At 39.1% G+C, this 21,630-nt stretch overlaps 2 protein-coding genes across 2 annotated transcripts; both read right to left on the bottom strand.

Moving 5' to 3' along the window:
* Window positions 1–1,082: 1,082 nt before the first annotated feature.
* On the bottom strand, window positions 1,083–4,298 carry spam1 (sperm adhesion molecule 1). Its single transcript, XM_056271909.1, has 3 exons — window positions 4,243–4,298; window positions 2,405–3,325; window positions 1,083–1,262 (listed from the first exon to the last, which is right to left on the bottom strand). Exons 2-3 carry the CDS (start codon window positions 3,323–3,325, stop codon window positions 1,083–1,085), a joined length of 1,101 nt encoding a protein of 366 aa, XP_056127884.1. The 5' UTR covers window positions 4,243–4,298.
* A 3,123-nt stretch (window positions 4,299–7,421) lies between these two features.
* Window positions 7,422–16,857, bottom strand: LOC130105755 (hyaluronidase-4). The gene is made up of 4 exons (XM_056271908.1): window positions 16,698–16,857; window positions 8,868–9,859; window positions 8,393–8,482; window positions 7,422–7,908 (listed from the first exon to the last, which is right to left on the bottom strand). Exons 2-4 carry the CDS (start codon window positions 9,819–9,821, stop codon window positions 7,438–7,440), a joined length of 1,515 nt encoding a protein of 504 aa, XP_056127883.1. The 5' UTR covers window positions 9,822–9,859; window positions 16,698–16,857; the 3' UTR covers window positions 7,422–7,437.
* Window positions 16,858–21,630: the final 4,773 nt, after the last annotated feature.

Below are 21,630 nucleotides of genomic sequence, written 5' to 3'. Positions count from 1 at the left end.
CACACAATATTAAAAATGATTCATGCTCATGTTGTTCCACAAACATACTATTTGCTTTCTACCGTGGATCATTGCTCTAGAAATTACATAAAGTGGTCCATAAAACTTATATATTCCAAGTCTTCTGAATCCATACAATAGATTTATATGTAGATCAAAATGAAAATTATCTACTGAAAATCTTCTGAGTCGTTGCTCTCAAATCCCATATTTTTGTGTAATAATAAAATGGCGCTTCACGACTTATGTCACGTTTCAAGTAAAAAAACAACATAAATGGATCATGGATTTCATGGAAACATGGAAACATCATGGATTTTCTGACCAATCGTTAGGGCTGGGCAGTATATCGACTTTGTAAGGTATATCAATAGAGCATATCAATACATTTCCAAATGAGATATTGGGTGGGACTATACCATTTATATTGATATGCGATAGCGGATGATTCAGAGTCAACTACGTATTAAAAATACACAATCAGAGTCCTAAACTTTTAGACCTGCTTTGTATTAAGCACGTCAACTAACTCCTATGCATAGATTTTAAAGCAAGTCTCCTCCATTTAACTTCACACACTTCATTGAACAATTGCCAATGCACACAAATGTGTCAAACAGACACAATAGAATGGGAGAACAATAAGTCTAAATAAAGTATACATTTTGCTCAAATATTTTGCATAAACCGAGGTATGTACCAAACCATAATTTGTGTGTACTGTTACACCCCTACCAATTGTCACCGATGTCAAACCTGGCATTGAGCATCTTGATTTGCCTTATTTAAAATCAAATAGATGTAGGCCTAAATGTGATTGCGATGTGAGAGCATTTTTGAGCTCAACAGCACCGGCAGCAAGAATATTCCACTGAACATAATATTTTTTTTTACTGAAGAAAGAAAATAACATGGCTTTGGAACAACATGGAACAGGGGTGTCCAATCCTGCTCCTGGAGGGATTGCTCACTGTCTTGCAGAGTTTTGCTCCAACCCCAATTAAACACACCTGAACCAGCTAATCAGAGTCTTACTAGGCATACTAGAAACTTCCTGGCAGGTGTGTTGAGGCAAGTTGGAGCTAAACTCTGCAGGACAGTGACTGAGTTTGGACACCCCCGACATAGAACAACCATTTTTGGGTGAACTGTCCATTTAAGAGAAAAATTACCTTGTCGTTGTAATCAGCACTAGCCCCCCACAGCACAGCCCCAGAAGCCCCCAGAGCTGCACTCTCACCAATACTGCTGACCAAGTCAAACTAGAGAGAAACAGATAGCCTATTATTGCAAGTAACCTATGTGGCCTAGGGCAGTGTTTCCCAACCCTGCTCCTTGAGGCACACCAACAGTGCACATTTTGGATGTCTCCCTTTTCTGACCCATATATTTCTGTTCTTGGAGTCTCTACTAACGAGCTGATGAGTTGATTCAGGTGTGATCGATTAGGAAGAGTTGGAAAATGTGTAGTGTTGGTGTGCCTCAAGGAACAGGGTTGGGAAACACTGGCCTAGGGTGTCCAATCCTGCTCCTGAGAGTTACTATCCGGCAGAGTTTTCCTGCAACCCCAATTATGCACACCTGAACCACAATCAAGGTCTTCAGGCTTACAAGAAACTTCCAAGCAGGTGTGTTGGAGTAATTTGGAACTAAACTCTGCAAGCCATTGGCCCTCCAGGAATCGGCTTTGACACCCTTGTCCTAGACCAGTCTAATGCCGCGTTCCAGGCAACCCGTAACCCGTGTTTTTCCAACTCGTAACTGGGAGTACATCGATCTAGTACGAGTTCACGGATGGGAAGTCACGGGTTTGACTGCCGTTCCAGTGTACTTTCACGGGTATAAGGTTGGAAAAACACGGGTTACAGGTTGCCTGGAACGATGTACTCCCAGTTACGAGTTGGAAAAACACGGGTTACAGGTTGCCTGGAACGCGGCATAATTCTTGGCCTTTTTTAATTCTTGCATGAGCTAACTTTTTCATGTAGAAATTACATTGTTTTTTCTGTAGTATTTACTTCACCACAAAATCATTTTTATCAGTGTAGCTTTCTAGTAATCCTGAAGACACTGATTATCTTGTTCAGGTGTGTTTGATTAGGGTTGGAGCTAAACTCTGCAGGACCTTGGTCATGGCCACCTTGCCCATCCCTGTCCTAGACTATTCCGTGTACCATAGTTGCCAATACAATGCTCTGTTATGGCCTATAACGGGTGTCCAATCCAATCCTGTTTAGCTCCAACCCCAATTAAACACGCCTGAAACAGCTCATTTTTGTCTTACTAGGCATACTAGAAACTTCCAGGCAAGAGTGTTAAGTGCTAAACTTTGCAGGACAGTGGCCCTCCAGGACTGAGTTTGGCCACCCCTGGCCTATAATAACCAGTAGTCTCGATACTGTACCTCATTCATGTAAAGCTCCTTTTGGTCTCTTAAGAGAGGCCGTAGGTAGACGTAGACCGGTGCAGTGTGGTGGTGTTTTGGCAGGGCTGCCACTCTCATTGCCTCTTGCACCTGGTGACGTACGAACAGTGCAGCACTCCTGCTTCCACTCACGGAGACCGGCAGGTATGCTGAGGGGTAAAGGGCAGTGCTAACCTCCCACAGCCACAGCAGCTCGTTGTTCAACTGTTTTGTCTTCTCTGAACAAGTACCTGTATAGTTTGACTCTTCAAAGTCATAGTTATAGCAGTCTGGGTACAAGTAGTAGCCCCACAGGTACCAAGGTCGATGATAGATTCCCATCTTCAGAGTTTCCTCCATGAAACATCTGGCTTCCTTCTGGAATTGTCGTTTGGCTTCGCTGCTTGCTTGTTGCAGGTTGAGAGAAGCGTTCTGCTCCAGGGTGTAGTTGATGGACAGTTCTTTATATATCTCCCTGACGTCCAAATTCTGGTCAAACATTGGAAGCCACTCTTCCCAATCCATGACAGCCAGACCAGCAGTTGAGTCCAGAATGTATTGGGTAAACTCTTCCTTCGCTTTCTCCAAACTAGCAGACAGGTTGCCCCTTTGTGGGATGCCACCGTTATTCTCCTTCAAGGAGTGGAGGTCTACATAGGGGTAAAGCCCAAGTCGATTTTTGTAGAACAGGGTCAGGGATTGATTGCGTACCCTGGAAGGTGTGGTGACCACCTGGAACATCGATAAATCTAGAGGGATCTTCATTTGTTGGCATTTGGAAACCGGAGCATTCCATAACAGCACAAAAGACCTATGAAAGAGAGGTGCTGCGGTTGGTAGAGGGGGCGATGTGTTAAGATGCCCCAATGTCATGAAGAGTATAGTGTAAAATGGTAACCGTTGTTTCCTTTGGTCTTCCATCTGTGTACACTGATTGAGAAAAAAAATCAGTTTTAATGATATTTTGAAATGAGTGAAAAGTTTGTGCTATGGTAGGGTAATTTTTTTAATTCTGCTTTTTTCAAATGGTTAAATTTGTAATTATTTTAATTATTTGTTACTCAAAAGGAAACCAGAATTTATCACTGATCACACAGTAAGTTGTTTAAAAGTCTTTTAATCATGATTTCATTAGTGCCATGTGCTCTTATTTATGCTAGCAAGTGGAGTTTTTGGCTAAAAAGTTTAAAGTCTGTTACCGTCAAACTCTGTTACCAAGGTAGAGTAACAATTTATGTAACAGAATTGACAGTAACAGAGTTAACAAACAATGTTATAAAGAAATGTTTTTCGTTAAAAGTAAAAAAAGGAAGAAACTTGTGTAATTTAAAATGTTTTCATTAAGATACTGGAAAGAATTTAAGTTAGTGAACAGTTTTTTTCCTTAACTTTTTTAAATGCAAAATGTATCTCCAATTATAGAATCACTCAGTAGATAAGATTGTTTTGGCACAATACTGGAAATATAATGTTGCAGAAATAAATTCATGGTTGTACTGTATTTTACAGTACGTGCAATATCAATGTACTTACAGTGTACTTACCGACGAAAATACTGAGTAATAAAAGGTTGGTTAAGGTTAGGTTTAGGGGTAGGTTCAGGGTTAGTACATATTACCAATTTTGTGTCAATACTACAATAAATACATAGCATTGTACATGCAAAACAGGACTGGAAAATAAGGTGCCACAAATTCATTTTTATACCAAACTATCTTTGCTAGAACAACATGGCAAACTGGGTGCATTTTTAAAATTAGGAGATGTCTTTATTATTTAAATAAAATGCTTATTTTTAAATGGTTTTGTTTGAGATTTAGAAGCAATGAGTGTCTTACCGAGTGAAATGGGTAGCAAGGAGAAAATGTAGCTTGTTCAGGTTCCTGTTAAATATTAACAGGGGTCAATGTTTAAAAAAACACAAGACTATGCATATATGTTACTGGAAAAGGATTAGTGTAAACGTTCAATATGTTCTTGGGCTAAAAAAAAATGGAAATCGCTTTGAGCAAAATTTTGAAGCACATCACAACCTCATCCCAACTGTAATGAACAGTAAGGTGGAGGGGTCTTTGGGGCTGCCTCAGGGCCCGGACTGGACAGCTTGCTATTATCAATTGCAAAATTAATGGTTTTGGAGGAAACCGTTGTCACATTATGTTCAGTTAGTTTCATTATCATGGACTTTTATTATTAGTTCATATGTGTCAGCTGTGTTCTATTAATCATCCTCATTTGTGTTTGTTATATAAGTTGGTCCCTCAAATTCAGTCTCTGTCCGATCACCGTTACCTTAAGTGTGTGTTGCCCTGCCTGTTTGCCCGCCTTTTGGATATTTATTGTGTTGGAACTTTATTCTGTCTGCCTGAAACCACACGTGACAGCCGTCTGTCTGGCAGTTGAAGCTCAACAGAAGTTGATTAAAAATCCTGACAATGACTCAAAGATGGAGGCTCTACTATTTAAGTCACATATTTTCCACCCTGCACTGTGAATGTTAACACAGTGTATTTGATAAAGGCATGAAAATGTAAGCAGATTTTGTTTGTAAATTAAGGTACAGTTTGCAATTCCTGTGCATTCAAAGACAATTTTGACAATGAAAATCAAGACCAGGTTACAATCCTTTATTTGCAGTGCATCAAGAGTCAAGCAACATTTGTCTTCGAGTATTTGGTTAATTGTATTGCTTAATGTAAAAAAAAATTACACATTGCATATAAGACTTTGAGATGAAAAAAGAGCTCTATGGAAATATATTTGGACACTGGCAAAGTTTAGCACTGAGGTAAAAAAAGACACTTTGACAGATATTGAAGGCTCTGATAATGTCCCATATTAACTACTGTCTACATGCTACAAAATGCAGTATTTGAGAAAAATTTATATTTTGAATCAAAACAGAGATAAAACACAGTCCAATTATCCTTCAACCTGAAACTGGACATGTAATACAATCTGTAGACATCTAAAACGGTTTCTAAAAATTTGCAGATTCTGCTAATCGAAAGTATTCAAAGTACTGAAAGATTCTGAGGTATATACCTTTCTTTGTTTTCAGTTTCAATCATCCTGGCTTCATTTAGACAAGAACAAAAAAGACAAGCACAGTTTAACATACAATCATAATGTGTTTTCACCCACCACAGCATTCTGTAGTTTAACAAATGCAAACTTACATGTGTAAACGTTGCATACATGTTTATAATCTTTGGTTAAACACACATTTCAGGAATTTGAGGGACAAAAAAAAAAAAATAATAACATGAGATATTTTGTACTTTTTTGTAATGGAATTTAACTAGCTTCAATTCTGGTTGTGTCCACTGAGTTTTCTCATCATTAATCTGACGAGTATACCATGATTTATTCTATTGTAATATTGATAAAAGCTTAAAATATGACAAATTATATAATGATTAATTGTTTCGTATAATGACATCTGTCATGTGTTGTTGTGTTTGTACTGTATTTGATGAGAACAGTAAAATCTGAACATGATTTTGTGTATTCTATCCATTTTTTTCTCTTTTATTAATATGAATATTATAAATTGAGGCACATCATATTTTATGACTATATCCAATAGGCTATGGATTATTTTGATCCATTAGCACAAGTCAATATAGTCTGTAATTATATTATGTTGAGCGATTTGGTATGTAGCTATTTTGACAGATATACTATTTGGCCAGTTTAGATTATAAAGCATGACACGTATATCATGTGTGGATCTTACCTAATTTTTAGTAATTTTTGAATACCCAGCGCTCCCTGAATTTGAAGTGCTTTGACAGCAAGCAGTGGAGTTTGAGATAAGCTTGCTAATATACGTCACGGTAAGCATCTTGGTGTCAGTGCTTTGTAAAAACAGCATAGATTTGACCTTTCCTGTCAGAAAACATTGACAAATTAACAGAATCATTGAGCATTCATCAAGAACAGTTATTAGAATCTATTCAGCCTGAAGTTTGTGCAAACAAGGCTTGCATCTTATCTACATTATCACACAGCACCATTGTAACAGTTATCATTTTTCAATAATCCAAAATCACAAATATTAAAACCTAAGTCATGATGTGCCATCAAGTGACGCGTTGACCACTTTTTCTTAAAGGTGAAGTGTCTTAAATTTTTATATATAAAATCTTTAAATATAACGGGTTTTTTTCTAATATAAAAATTTCAAATTTTTATAGTAATTTGTTTTCATAATGATTTTTTTCAAATTATTAATTTCTAATTTTGTAACATGTTATTTAGTATCTTTATCACTGATGATATATGTAATTTAGGAGCCATTCTGCTCTCTATAGCCCCTTTCACACAGAGCGTTGATCCCAGATAATTGCCATAGAATTGCTAGAGTGCCTTCTGTGTGAACGCAAACACGTCCCGGGATCGATTCCGGGATGGGGACCTAGTAACATTGCTGGGATCAGTCCCGGAACGCAGCCTGTGTGAACAAAAGGCAGGTCCAGTGTCGTAAGGGGTGTAGTGATGACGCATGTGTCGTTGCAATGATGTAGTTATCTTTGACCGCCTGTTTTAAATGCAGATCAATGTTCACGACTTCACGTTGCACATTAACAAAGAAAAAAGTTTGTGTTCGTCAAGGAACAAAGGAACGACGAAACAATGTCTGCAAAGTTAACACGTCAGGAACCTGAACGTCACGTGTCTTTACGGGATCTTTACGGGATGTGTGTGAATGTACAGATTCCTGAAAATCACTGGCAGTGTGAATCAACCCAAATCAAATTATCCCGAGACAAATTATCAGTGTATTTTCTAGAATCTCTGTGTGAAAGGGGCTTAAGAAATTGTCATTGCCCATCAAAAATTCATATTGGTTGACCACTAGTGTAAACATTTGGCTCTGTAGTGTTTTCATAACATCATTCTGTTTGTTTTTTAATCAGCCAATGGTGTGTGAGTTTGGGGCGGGGCTATCTGTTTGATTGACCAATCACAGAGTGTTTGGGGAAACATTTAAACATGATTATTGTTCCCACAAATTACACACTTCACCTCTAAATACAACTGAAGTTCAACAAAAGGAGTAGAGCAGTGAGGATGAAGGCATTTTGTAAAGGCACAGCAGTATCCCTTATGTCTTTGTGGACCTCCTCTGGTTCGTTCTTATTCTCCTCGTCCACGTCCTCTTTTATCATGTTGTCCTCTTCGGTCTCCTCGGGCTCTATGCTATCGCAGCGGTCTCCCTCGTACCCCTGGTAACAGTGACAGTGGAACCTGTCGGCGAGCAGCTGGAGCTCGTGCTGAGAGTGCCATCCGGTCACGGTGAAGGTGCCGTTTCGGTTGGACAGGATCCGATAGCTGCCGCGGCTCAAGTGCAGGTAGTGTGGTGCCTGTGGGTCTCGACGGACACAGCGGCCGTTGGACTGACACAGGAAGTCGCTACAGACTTCTGCTGCCCGGGTAACGTTGGTAATGTACTGACCCAGTCTGTAGTTCAGAAATGCCTTGACTTTGGAACAGTTGTGCTGAGGGAACAAAGGAATTTCCAGGAAGTTAAAACTGTGGCATTAAACTGCAGGGAACTTGGTGTAAAGTTAGCTGGCAAGTATATGTGAATGCCATATTGTGTTGCACTCACAATGATAAATCATATCTAGTGTCCTTATGCATGCGTAAAAGTGTGGCATAAAATATTTAGGGCAGGCATTTTCAGCCACGGACACCCAAATTTGACAAGTTAAACTTAAAAAGAGACATGAAAACAATTCAATAAATGGAATAAAAATAATTGTAATTAATCTCACAATTGCAGTCTTTAATACAAAGCAGAATCAAAATGTGAAATTCTCTGAATTGTTCCTTACACCCTTTACAATGAACATTTTTGAAATGCCTGATCTAAGAATTGACTTCTTGAAGCAGATTTGTAACTGATAAACAGCAGTCTTGACCAATGTGAAAGAATCTTCTGATGTTAAATTGAAGATATAGGTTTATGAAAAGTCTTACCCTTGAGGAAGTGAGGTTAAGATCCCCCCAAATGACAAATCCTGCAGCTCCCAAAGCAGCGCTTTCTCCTATCGTATGTATCAAGTCATTCTGTAAAATGAAAATAAATTAGTGTGTATATGTACATAAAATCATTAGAATGTTAGATCACTGCCACAGTTTCTTAAAAATTAAATAGTTTTACTGAAATTATTATAACAAGTTTAAATTTAGTCATTGAGATAGGTGTTATAGTCAAACCCAGCATTCAAACATCCCTTTTAATATTCTCTATTTATTCTGTTGGACCACAAGAGGGAGCTCTTGATTTCAGACTCCAAAATGGTTCATCAGTATAGAGACTAGCAAAATGGGATGTTTACTGTAAGGTGAAATTGTATTAAGAACGTATGTATGATTCCCTTGGGTATACCCAAGAACTTGGGTATGATTCCCAAAGTAAATTTTACATTTCTCATCGAACATATGCACTTACCTGAGTCAGAAAAGCCATGGCCTCGTCTCTGTACCCCAGGCGTGTGTATACGTATGTAGGCAGTTCATAGGGCAATGAGGTAAGGGAGGCCAGTCGCAGTGACTCCAGTACCCTGTTCTGCGAGAAGTGCAGGTTGTGAATGCTGTCTGTGTGGCTCTTGCGTATAGCGAGGGCTGGGAAAAGGGCAGTGCTGCTGTTCCACAGCCAAAACAGCTGGTCATTACGGTGGCTCTCTTGTAGGGGGCATGTGCCGCTGTAGTTGTGTGCATGTACATTGTAATTGTGACAGTCAGGGTAGAGATATAAACCCCAAAGACCATGCGGACGAGTTTGTGTAGCGAGCTGTAGCGTGCCCTGCATGAACTCCATGGCGCTCTTCTCGAAGCGCAAGCGTGCCAGTTCCTCCACCTGTTCGTCGGTCACATTAAGGTAAGCCTGTTTGATCAGCTCGCGGGATTGCTGTCGGTAAATGTCTTTCTTGTGCCAGTTACGACTCCACTGTGGCCTCCAGAACTCCCAGTCGATCACGGCCAGTCCACGGAAGTCTTCCGAAGGGATGAAGTGCGTTATGTCTTTTCGGGCTTTGTGAAAATGTGCTTCAAGACTGTTGTTCTGAGGTAGGCCTCCGTTGATGGGAACCCCTTGCTCATTGTAGAAAGGGTAGTAACCCAGGCGGTTGGCATAAAAGATGGTGACATTCTGGCCCGTGTGGACGGCTCGTGGACTGCCGCTGATGTGGAAAATATCAAGGCTGACGTTGATATTGTACTTCAATGTACACATATCCAGCGGAGCATTCCAGGCTGCCAGGAAAGGCTTGCGGCCCACCAGAGGCAGCTTTGCAGGTTTCTGGCAAAAGGCAGAATGGACCAGGATCAACAGCAAGGAACAGATGATGGCACAGGCTACGGGCACAGTGTGGTGTTGCAAGGCCCCGCAGGGCACACCGGGCATTCTGCTACGTGACTCAGCACAGGCAACTGTCAATCATCCTGTAAGGGACAAAAAAAGTCTGAGGTAAGCTAACAGAGTTATGCCATTTTTACACCATAACTGCTACATTTGCATTTAGCATATGCTTTTATTTAAGGCCACTTGCATCGCATTCAAGGTCGATATTTTACCAGGTCATGCAGGGATTGAAACTTTGAACTTGTCGTTGCTTGTGTCATGATCTACTATTTTAGCTACTGATAGCACTTAAGTTTAACAGCTAAAATAAATGGTAAATGGACTGCATTTATATAGCGCTTTCACAGACCCAATGGCCACCAAAGTGCTTTACAAAGCGCTTAAAATAAATAGGAATTGGCATTCACAACAGATTTGATCTATTTGAAATGGTTTACATCATGAAAATTGGGTGTTGCATACCAGAACTAATCCAAACCTGAATGTAGCTTTTTGGTTACTGTGCTTCTGGGATGATTTTATTGGACAAGTCATTTTAGAGGCAGAGCAAGTTATTACATTTTGACTGGGTAAAGATTACAGAGATGACTGTTTTTCTTAAGAATAACATGCACTGATGAATCAATTGCAATACGAGTATTAAGGAAGTACATCCGTTTTGATTTCATGTTCATATTTTAAATGCTCTCTTAATATAAACTTAAAATTAGCATTAGAATGCATCTAAAGTCAATTTTGCAAACTTATATTTTTATATAATATATATTTTTGGCAAGGAAAAAGCAATTATGACTGATTGTAAAGTAAAATCCGGCTACAGTTCAGTAGCTGAAAATTGTGAAGATTTTGCTACTGAATGACTGTATATAGACAGTCAAGAAATAAAGCACTGGGTTTGCTACTGACACAGTAGATTATGGCTAAAATGGCTAAGGTGTTCGTGTTTAAGATGGATGTGATGCCCTAAGTCTTGAGCCAAGTTAAATGTGCAAAGTAGGGAGAGGTCAAGCGTAAACATAACATTTTGTGCTTCAGCTTGGTTTGAATATGAGTCAAATGTTACTTTGGGGGTTGCTGTCATCAGTCAAACCAGCAGTTAACCACAGGGGTAATGGCCAAATCCAGCCACATACTCTCACCAGTGTGGCGCCCACATGGCCATAATCATAGCTGCCCTCGCCAGATGCCCTATCTGCATGATAGAGCATTAAAAGACAAAGAAAAATATATGAATTTTATGACATTAGATGTAACCAAATGTGAAACCAAGTGTCATCTGCAAAAAAAAAAAAAAAAAAAAAAAAACTTTTCTAACAACTAACTTTACTTTTTTGTGCCATGCAATGACTTTTAACCAGTCTGTGTCAAGGTGGATTTTATTATACATATATATATACACTCACCGGCCACTTTATTAGGTACACCTGTCCAACTGCTCGTTAACACTTAATTTCTAAGCAGCCAATCACATGGCGGCAACTCAGTGCATTTAGGCATGTAGACATGGTCAAGACAATCTCCTGCAGTTCAAACCGAGCATCAGTATGGGGAAGAAAGTTGATTTGAGTGACTTTGAACGTGGCATGATTGTTGGTGCCAGAAGGGCTGGTCTGAGTATTTCAGAAACTGCTAATCTACTGGGATTTTCACGCACAACCATCTCTAGGGTTTACAGAGAATGGTCCGAAAAAGAAAAAACATCCAGTGAGCGGCAGTTCTGTGGGCGGAAATGCCTTGTTGATGCCGGAGGTCAGAGGAGAATGGCCAGACTGGTTCGAGCTGATAGAAGGGCAACAGTGACTGAAATAACCACTCGTTACAACCGAGGTATGCAGCAAAGCATTTGTGAAGCCACAACACGCACAACCTTGAGGCGGATGGGCTACAACAGCAGAAGACTCCACCGGGTACCACTCATCTCCACTACAAATAGGAAAAAGAGGCTACAATTTGCAAGAGCTCACCAAAATTGAACAGTTGAAGACTGGAAAAATGTTGCCTGGTCTGATGAGTCTCGATTTCTGTTGAGACATTCAGATGTTAGAGTCAGAATTTGGCGTAAACAGAATGAGAACATGGAACCATCATGCCTTGTTACCACTGTGCAGGCTGGTGGTGGTGGTGTAATGGTGTGGGGGATGTTTTCCTGGCACACTTTAGGCCCCTTAGTGCCAATTGGGCATCGTTTAAATGCCACGGCCTACCTGAGCATTGTTTCTGACCATGTCCATCCCTTTATGGCCACCATGTACCCATCCTCTGATGGCTACTTCCACCATGTCACAAAGCTCTAATCATTTCAAATTGGTTTCTTGAACATGACAATGAGTTCACTGTACTAAAATGGCCTCCACAGTCACCAGATCTCAACCCAATAGAGCATCTTTGGGATGTGGTGGAACGGGAGATTCGCATCATGGATGTGCAGCCGACAAATCTGCGGCAACTGTGTGATGCCATCATGTCAATATGGACCAAACTCCCTGAGGAATGCTTCCAGCACCTTGTTGAATCTATGCCACGAAGAATTGAGGCAGTTCTGAAGGCAAAAGGGGGTCCAACCCGTTACTAGCATGGCGTACCTAATAAAGTGGCCGGTGAGTGTATATATGTATGTATGTGTGAAGTCAGATACCCTCAAGTTAATCTAGTTAATCTAATCAGGTATCGGTAACGCTTCCTTTTACAATACAGTACTTATGTCTACTTACAGTGTACTTACCTAGAAAGTACTGGCTAATATAAGGTAAGTACATGGGTTAGGGGTAGGTTCAGGGTTAGTACCTAGTTATTACCAAGTAATTGTAATTACTATAATAAGTACCTAGTATGTACATGGGTAACAGGACTGTAAAAGGAAGCGTTACCCAGGTATCTAAGTACTGTATGCATAGTGAGTCGTTTGCTCGTAGGTTGTCAGGAAGAGAGTTTCATGGCTTGGGACCGAACTGACTAAAGGCTGAGTAGCCAATTTGTAGCTGTGCTTTTGGTATAAGTTACTATTGGATGTTTGGAGCGATCTTGCCCTATATTTATTCAACAAATTAGAAAGGTATATTAGAACCATCAAGACTAAAAACTAATGAGAATCTTGAATTCAATTCTGAATGATACAGGCAACCAGTGAAACGATCTAAATGTTGGTGTAATGTGATTTTTCATTTTAGAGCGAGTTAGCATTCATGCAGCTGCATTCTGAAGTCCTTGTATGTGTTTACTAGTGCTCTATTTGGTAACCCAGGAAAAACGCTAATGCAGTAGTGAAGTCTAGATGTAACAAATGCATGAACAAGTTTCTCAGTGTCAGCAGGGGAGCGAATATCGCATACTTTGGTGATGTTTTTGAGGTGATAATATGCTGTTTTAGTAACATTACTGATAAGTTTTTTAAAACTAAGGTCACTCTCAAACATGATTCCTAAGATCTTGATCTTATTACAGGCTTTTAGTGATAGAGAGTCAAGATATGGAGCAATAGATGTTCTGCATCATAATAACCGAAAATTCCAATATTCCTTCCAGCTAAAGGAAGCATGTGTAGGTTAAATAATAGAGGACCCAAAATTGAGCCTTGAGGAACACCACAAGAAATGATGTAATGCCTGAAAGTGTAACATACAGTAGTATTCCTGGATCTGAACCAGTCTAAGACCAGGATCTAGCAGAGTAACCAGGTTTCGTTCATCACATTAATTATGAACATGTTCCACTAATGTTTAAGAAGCACAAAGTGCCTAGATGCCTTTGTGTGATCATTTTTTAACAGTATGTAAAATGCTCTATAAAATTTAAAACACAAAAGCCAATGTAAAATGTCCTTGAGTTGTCTTTACAACAAATGACACACAATTTGATATTTTGGGATGTCATACAATGACATTTATTTATTTCAAAGAGTACCTCAAGTGTAAAAAAAAAAAAGAAGAGGGCCACTGAATGTAAAGTACAGTATCCGAAACCTCTCATCTGGCTTTCGTTATTACAGTGTGGATAGTATAAAATGAAATAAAAAATATGGTTAACAGTCTCTAAGTTTGTTTAAATATGTTACATTATGTTCTTTGGTACCAGATAATCAGGAGTATCTGATTTCTCTGAGCAAGGCATGGAACCAATCACTATATGGCGGTAACGCATGCATTGAAAGGTTATTAGTGGCAGTCATGTGCTAAATCAGAGGTTGAAAAATGAGGTATGGCATGGAATGTTGCGGATAAAGGCAAATTGTGGAGCCCCGTGGTGGTTGTTATTGAGTGGAAAGAGCCTGACTGAGAGCGATGTAGCTCCTTTTTCCCCTAGGACTGGCGGCGGGCCCGTACCATGAGGGGGAAGAATTAAACCACTTCCTGCTTAATAAGACCTCTGCTTGCACTGAGCTTCACAGATGATCTTCATGGTATTTGCACTTCACACATTTATGACTTATTAAAGGCTTTACTTAAAATACTGTAATCCAGAACAGGCTTGTGACAAAGGGTTTTCACATATGATTATGCAATGAAGTATGCGAGAAGATTCAAGTGGCGGGAATGAATAAAACTTTCCATGAAGCTTTACGGTTAGCCATCAATGAAAACATTGGGGTATGGAGAATTGAAGTGATTGTGCCTGTATTTCAGATAGATTTATTTATCTTCAAGCTTCCTCAAACCCTCAGCCCTCTCTGGCAATAATTAAGATACATGTGGCTTAGTGAGAGTGGTTTTTACAGAAACCTTTCAGGCGACGGCTTCAGAGAAGCCACAAAAGGCATGGAGTCGACCTGATGCTAGGATTTCGATGCGACTTCATTCAGTCCCATCCAAATGTGAATTTGATCCAAATTGGAAACATAAATATGACTGAGCCAGATTTACAACAGGAGACAGAGGTTTCTTGAATCGCCATAAAGAAACCTCTGGGCTCCTCAGAAGATGTGTGGTTTGATATCTGTGGCTCTGAGGACGACGTGAGTCTTCCCATTTAATCGTTTGTTTGCCTCAAATTAAATGAGATGATGTTCTGTGACATCCGTAGCTTTGTGTCATTGAGGAGAGATCAAATGGAAAATATCTGCAAAGTCATTGGAATCCAAAGATCACACACCAAGATCACAGATAAGAGGCTTAATTTGGTTATTTAGTACTGCATTTGATGCTCGAATGGTAAACAAAACCTTAAAAAGGGAATCTTAATCACGGTGGAACCCAAACAGAGTTATACGTCAGGTTAATCTGAGGACGTGTTTTGCTTTGAGGTGGATTGTTTAAGGATGAGTGATCTCTTGAAGATCAAAGAATCCTATTTTGGGCACTGCTGACACACTAAGCTACTTTTAAGTAAAGCTGACGGTGAAATGGTATACTGACACAATGCTTTCAATTTCACCTTATACCACAAGATGTCTTCACAATGATCATGGGCTCCTGGGAAACTTTGACTTTAGAGGTTGTCAGTTTCTCCAGCGTCACTAACTCTTCATCCGGAAGTACGTTATCTCATCTGTAAACGCTTCCCTCTGATTAACTCGCTTCAAAATATTTACAGAGCCACTGTTCAAAGACCTCAGTGGTGCCACGGCACATTTCCTGACAGTAAACTTTAAATTAAACCCTTTGAGTAACACATATATTTGGAATGGGCTAATTAGGTTTTCTTTCATTTGATTTTCTTTGCGGAGAGGTCTTTCCCTGGCACTTTTACATATACTCACAAATATATATTTACAGTGATATATTTAGGATGCATCGATATTAAAAGTCTGTCTGATAATTATTTTCAGATGGATGTTGGAATTTTTGCAACTTTTTCAAAATGAAAATTTTATTTTAAAGTCCCCCTGTAGTCAATAATTTTAGCCCTTAAAACTCATCTTTGATCACCAAAATTACATGTTAAAACGATTTTTCCTTGAAAAAAATCTTATTGCTTGAATGTAACTCTACACTCTTGCCTCATTTAGTATACACGGTTCTATGAATATGCAAATTAGCCCCGCCTCCACTCACTCGCACCATCTTAGAGATCCACTAGTTGACGTGATTGGTTACAAGGTATGACGTCAGAAACACCAGCGATTTCAAACCGGGTTTTTGAGACCGTCTTTGGTTCACTGCAGTTTTAAGGAGAAAAAACTCAGAAATGGCGTCGACTTATGAATTTGCTCATGGTTTGTCTTAAAGCATATTAAAAACACCACATAGACAGATATAAACAACATTAAAAACTGGATTTTCACCACAGGGGGACTTTAAATGTATTTATGCTATATTAAAATGTGTATGGTTCATATTGTTTTCTACGAGTGAATTTATGCATCACAACATTCTAACATACAGTATGCAAAATGGATATTAATTTTGAGATTTGCTTACAATTACATTTCATAATGTCATTAAATAGTTTGTTGTTAAATTTTTAAATATTTACATTTAAGTGAGCATTTGATGACGGCAAAGGTACATTTAAATACAGAAAATGACATGAGCATGCACAATTAAAAATTCAATACAGATAAATGTAAAAAATCTCTAATATCACCCATTTATTGTCCATCCCTATTTAAAGTTCTTTGAAACCACGTGTAAACATCTTTGCCTAGGTGACTAGGTGAAAAGGGCAAACATTGCTCTTAGACAGCTTTGGTATGTTGCCGAGACACTTTACAAAAAATTCATATTGCTTCACAGGTTAACACAGATCATGTGACTACAGTCATTCAAAAACATTTACTGAACTCTGGATACAAAGTATGTGCAGAAATGAAAACAATGAATTATAGAGTTGACTGAGACAACAGACAACAATTTTAGAAACGCTATAAGAAGATGGAATGTGCCTACTTTCGTCATGCGCTTTATTTTGAGAGCATGCTGATGTCAACAGGGTCATGTTAAATGTGTGTATAATATATTGAGTCAGTAATTAGAAGTCACTCACCTGTAGATCCCACGCCGCTGCCTCTGTCACATACGGCTGATGATACACTACACACATCTCTCTACATCTACAATACACTAGCATAGTTTTTCTCTGTCTGCTCAAAAGCCTACCCACATCTTACTTATATACACAGCGAAGAGAGAGAGACAGAGTTTCCTGAGAGGGAGGAGAAAACAACCACAGAGCCACAGCGAGAAAACCACAACACTGCGATTAGAGTAGAGAAGGAGGGAGGGAGGACTCCAGTCTAAATCCCATTGACTGAGTGCATGTGAAAGTACATGTGTGTGAGTGTGAGTGTGTGCACATTTGATCCTCAAGACAGTCCTACGCTCATCCACATCACTCAGCATTAGCCGGGTTTAGCATCCTCCAATCACCTGGCTGCGAGCTCACACGAGGTTTTAATACACTAGACACAATCAAGCCTTGTTGAAGCTCCGGGAGCTTTTTTCCTGCTCGATTTACTGTCCCATGTGGCCTGTGATTGTCTTGTTTTTGTCTCTTAGTCACTTTTGTGGCTATAGAGTAGACATTTACCAAGAAATATGGCTGTAAATTATAAAAACAAGAGGTGAGAAAACCCTAAATGAGACCTAAAACAAACAAAAGAGGAAAAAAGAAAGAAACATTTTTTAGTTAAAATATTGTTTATGCTTAATTTTCCTGTATTTATATTCAGATTCTTTGTCGTCATCTGCTCAATTTAAGTTAATATAAAAAACAATAATATTTATTAACACATATATGTGTGTGTGTATATATATATATATATATATATACACACACACACATATATATATATATATATATATATATATATATATACAGTACACACATATATTCTATAATAATATATTTTGACTGTTTTCCAGCACATTATTGTATTATGTACAGTATTATTATTTTGTGATCTTGACAAGAATTATGTATTTATGTTAGCACATTTACATTTTTCCATGCCTAAACACACACATGACCACATTTTGGTTATAATTTTTTTTTTTTTTTTTTTTTTTTTGCGCAATGATTGCAATAATCTAATTGCAAATGTCCATGGTGGGATCTCTGGAAGCATTAGTTGCATTCCTATGGCAAACCGTGCTAAATTACCATGTGAATAGTGTTATAGTCACCAAACTTCGTTAGCACATTTTTCATAAAAAGCACTCCCTCCAACTCTAATTTAAAGACAGTGCATGAGTCCTGTGGTGCAGCTGTCTCTTCATTTTATGGGGTTCCTTAAGATCCCGGGGTTGAAATGGAGATAAACACAAGGAATGCTGATTCTCTTCCTCAAACAAAGTCTCAATTCTCACCGAAACCATTGCGTAATGTCTGAATGCAATAGTACTTGTCCTTCTTAAACAAGTGTGACTATTCAATTCTTGTAAAAAATAAAAATAAAAAAAATAACAACTTAAATTACATTAAACTGACACAAAATTATCTTGTACAACTTATATATATATTTTTAATTTGCAATGTAAAAACATGTCATAACTTATTGATCATTTAATTTTTGACTCTGTCGGTATCTGGAAACATGATACTTGATAGAAACTTGCTAGATCTTGTAGCAATTTCATGTCATTATCTAAGCATGAGGAAGCTAGCTGAATGGAGCTTGTTGACAGCCAACAGTCACCAAGTCATCTGCTGTGTAAGGCGTTCAGTATAATGATAGGGTCTAGGTCAGTGTGTAGGGGTAGTGGAGGCATGTTGTCTTGGTGGACACAATTTTCAAACTATAGGCCTTGCGCTGTCGTTCCGCTTGTGCATGGTCCATTAGTTGTATATGGCATCATAAAAAAGATACCAAGCTAAAGCCACAACAAGCAGTCAACAATTGGGTCATTGATATATAAGATAAAGAAAAGGATCTAGAAACACATGAGCCAGTCATTACATTTGAGACGCATCATATGACGTTTTGAAAACTGTAGGAACCTTACCTTGTTATAAAAAGGCCAAATGATTATCTGACATTAAGAGATGCATTAACCTAATTAACAAGAGCTCTAGATCTTTGAAGTTGTTTTGTTTTATCATTAGATTGGACGGAAAACGGCAGCACAAAATGGTTTGACCTGGTCAATGTGGGAAAACCTACTTATTCAGGAAAATAAAAAGTCATCATAACTAACCAGGACCACCAACACACCAAGAAAAGCTACTATAGATCCATTGGTTTCCGGATGCCTAGTTCTGACTTCTGGCTGCTCTCCAGCCTCCTCATAGTGCAGTCAAAGTGGAAATTAATTTATTCAAGAGGAGTTTATTCAGCGGCGGGAGATGAGGTGGTGGACGGCTGAAAAGGTTGGCGTGCTTCAATAGAAAACCACATTCCCACAGTTGAGGGAATGAGAAGGTCATGTTGGGCCAGCAATGTGGATCATTGCTTGAAACTTCCCTGACCTATTGTGCCTTCAGAACAAAAGCAGATCTATTCCTAGTGTACAACTGGAAGGTTGGTTTAGTTCGTCTGATTTAGTTACCGGTCTGTTTTTGTGTGAAATTGGACTAACAGACCCACAGAATGTAATGCAAGTGTGGCACAGCCTTGTCCAACAGGTTTACACGTTAATCTCTTTGGCCTCACTGATGTGTGCATGGTGATGTGTGATGTATTTAATGCTTCAAATGTTCAGTTGCCCATTTTGTCATGTATAGTTGCACTGGTGAAGAGTCATATGAAGTGTAGCTCGACCAAGCAAAAAAAAAAACCTTAAGCTCCATTATAACTGCACAAGTCCATGCTGCAACTTTTTTCACAACTATCCAGTCTAACTGAAACTCTAAGGTGAAACTTTCTGCATTTACACGTTCCCTTGTTCTTGCTCATGCTCTGGTTTTAATTTATTAGCCTCTTTATACGGTAAACCCTGTGAGATGTGTTAACGTTGATTTAATATATGTAGCTATGGATCTATTGGATCTAGATGTCTAGCAAAAAAGATCAAATTATGATTCTGTAGATTCTGAACGAGAACTGAAAAGTAGCGTTAATATCGATGCTGAATGAGTGGGATCTGCAGAACTGTAGAGAAACCAGTGAGGTCTAGTTGAGCACAGTCATCAGATTCCAGACCTCAGGGCGACGTGCCAGGCCAAGTGGTCAGGGAGCCGTTTTTCTGGCATTGCACCATTCAGGAACATACGCTTCAAGACTCTCCCTCACACACTGTCTCTATCCAAATAAGAAAGAAAACTCGCAAATTAGGTCTTAATATCTCATGTGTTTCTCCTACACAAAAAAAAAGGTACAAAAGCTGTCACTGAGGGAGTATGGTACAACTTTTTACCCCTAAAGGGTGCATATTAGTACCATAAAGTTACATATTATGTATTATATCTGATCATCATAGCAACGTGGATAAGTTTGCATGAGTTCTGCAATTCGGCACTCTAGTAAAGTCATGTCACGTTTATTTATACAATAGATTGCACAAAATCAAGTAGCTTTACCATATTAAACACGAAAAACTGTGTCAGTGTTTGGTTTCATCAAAAGTACAACTTCAGTTTCTGCTATAAAGCAGCTCTCCAGTGTGTTCATGTTTTCACTCGCGGACATCTGACTTCAACGGACTCGTTAGAAGATATGAACTGGAAAAGAGTTCCACGTAGTGATGTAGTACTCGGTCTCGAGACTGATTTCTGCTTTCTAGGACTCGTCTCGGACTTGTTCCTTCAAAGACTCGGTCTTGACTCGGTCTCGACCCTTCAAAGACTCGGTCTCTCAGTCTCGGACCACAGTGGGAGGAGAAGGACTCGTAATTTCAGACCGAGTCCTTGAGATTTTTTTTCCAACGCATTTTTTTATGTTCACATAAAAAAAACACACAACACATAACAACAATAATAATAAAATGCAATGTTGACGGGCATTATTTGAAAATGACATCCCATGGTGCAATGCAAAGGCCTAACTGTTGATTATTAACTGGGGTGATATTAAATCATGAATATCAAAACTGACATGTCGAGACAAGATCTCGACTCGGACTTGCTTCCTCAAAGACTCGGTCTTGACTCGGACTCGACTGTATTTGAAAAACAACGGACTCGGTCTCGACTCAGACTCGACCCTTCAAAGACTCGGTCTTGACTCGGACTCGACTGTATTTGAAAACCAACGGACTCAGTCTCGACTCGGACTCGACCCTGCAAAGACTCGGTCTTGACTCGGCATAGGCGGTCTCGTCCCCATCACTAGTTCCACGTGAAAGAAGGCGGAGCCTCAGCGCACACCTACCTATTACATAATCGCCACAGACCAATGGGAGTTCGAAGGTGTTTACCAGCCGGAGCGAACTGTTCCGGAAAGTTTGCTTTGGAAAGCCGTTTCGAACTCCTGAAACGAACACAAAACGAACTTCGTTTTGGCCTGATTTTGTTCGAAATGACGTCATATCAGTTCATTCTTCGATTTCGTCTGAAGTATATCAGGGCCTTAAGTGTCTCAAACAGTGTTCAGATTGGTCTGTAATCCAAAGTCAGAGGTCTCAGTTTGAACTCAAACATTTTTTGTCAAATTATTCTAAAAGCAGATTATCTAAGATGCAATTTCAGACTAAAGTGCTTGCATAACATTAAAAATATGTATTATTGTCTTTGTCAAACGAAATCAAACAGAAGTAGCATTAGTTTTCTTATCCGAATTGAGACGTACATCCGAGTGAAACAAACTAAATGTATGTGGGTGGGGTCTTGCTTCTCTCCAGTGGTTGTTGATTGGTTGGTTGGAGGCAGATCAGAATGTGAGCTTGTAATCAATTGTAAGAAAGGGGCGGGTTTTAAGTGGGCGAAAGGATTGGAGAAGTCTGGCATATGTCACCGGAGGCGATTGACAATTGGGTTGAGAGATTTATACTAAAACAAATTGAAAGACAAAATATAGACGGATAGAATTTTCATTTCATGCTGA

This window comes from Rhinichthys klamathensis, unplaced genomic scaffold, assembly GCF_029890125.1.
Source record: "Rhinichthys klamathensis goyatoka isolate OS25496 unplaced genomic scaffold, OSU_Roscu_1.1 h1tg000328l_1, whole genome shotgun sequence".
NCBI classification, from domain to species: domain Eukaryota; kingdom Metazoa; phylum Chordata; class Actinopteri; order Cypriniformes; family Leuciscidae; genus Rhinichthys; species Rhinichthys klamathensis.
Note: the sequence above shows the minus strand (reverse complement) of the source record. Positions and strands in the feature narration are given on the sequence as shown.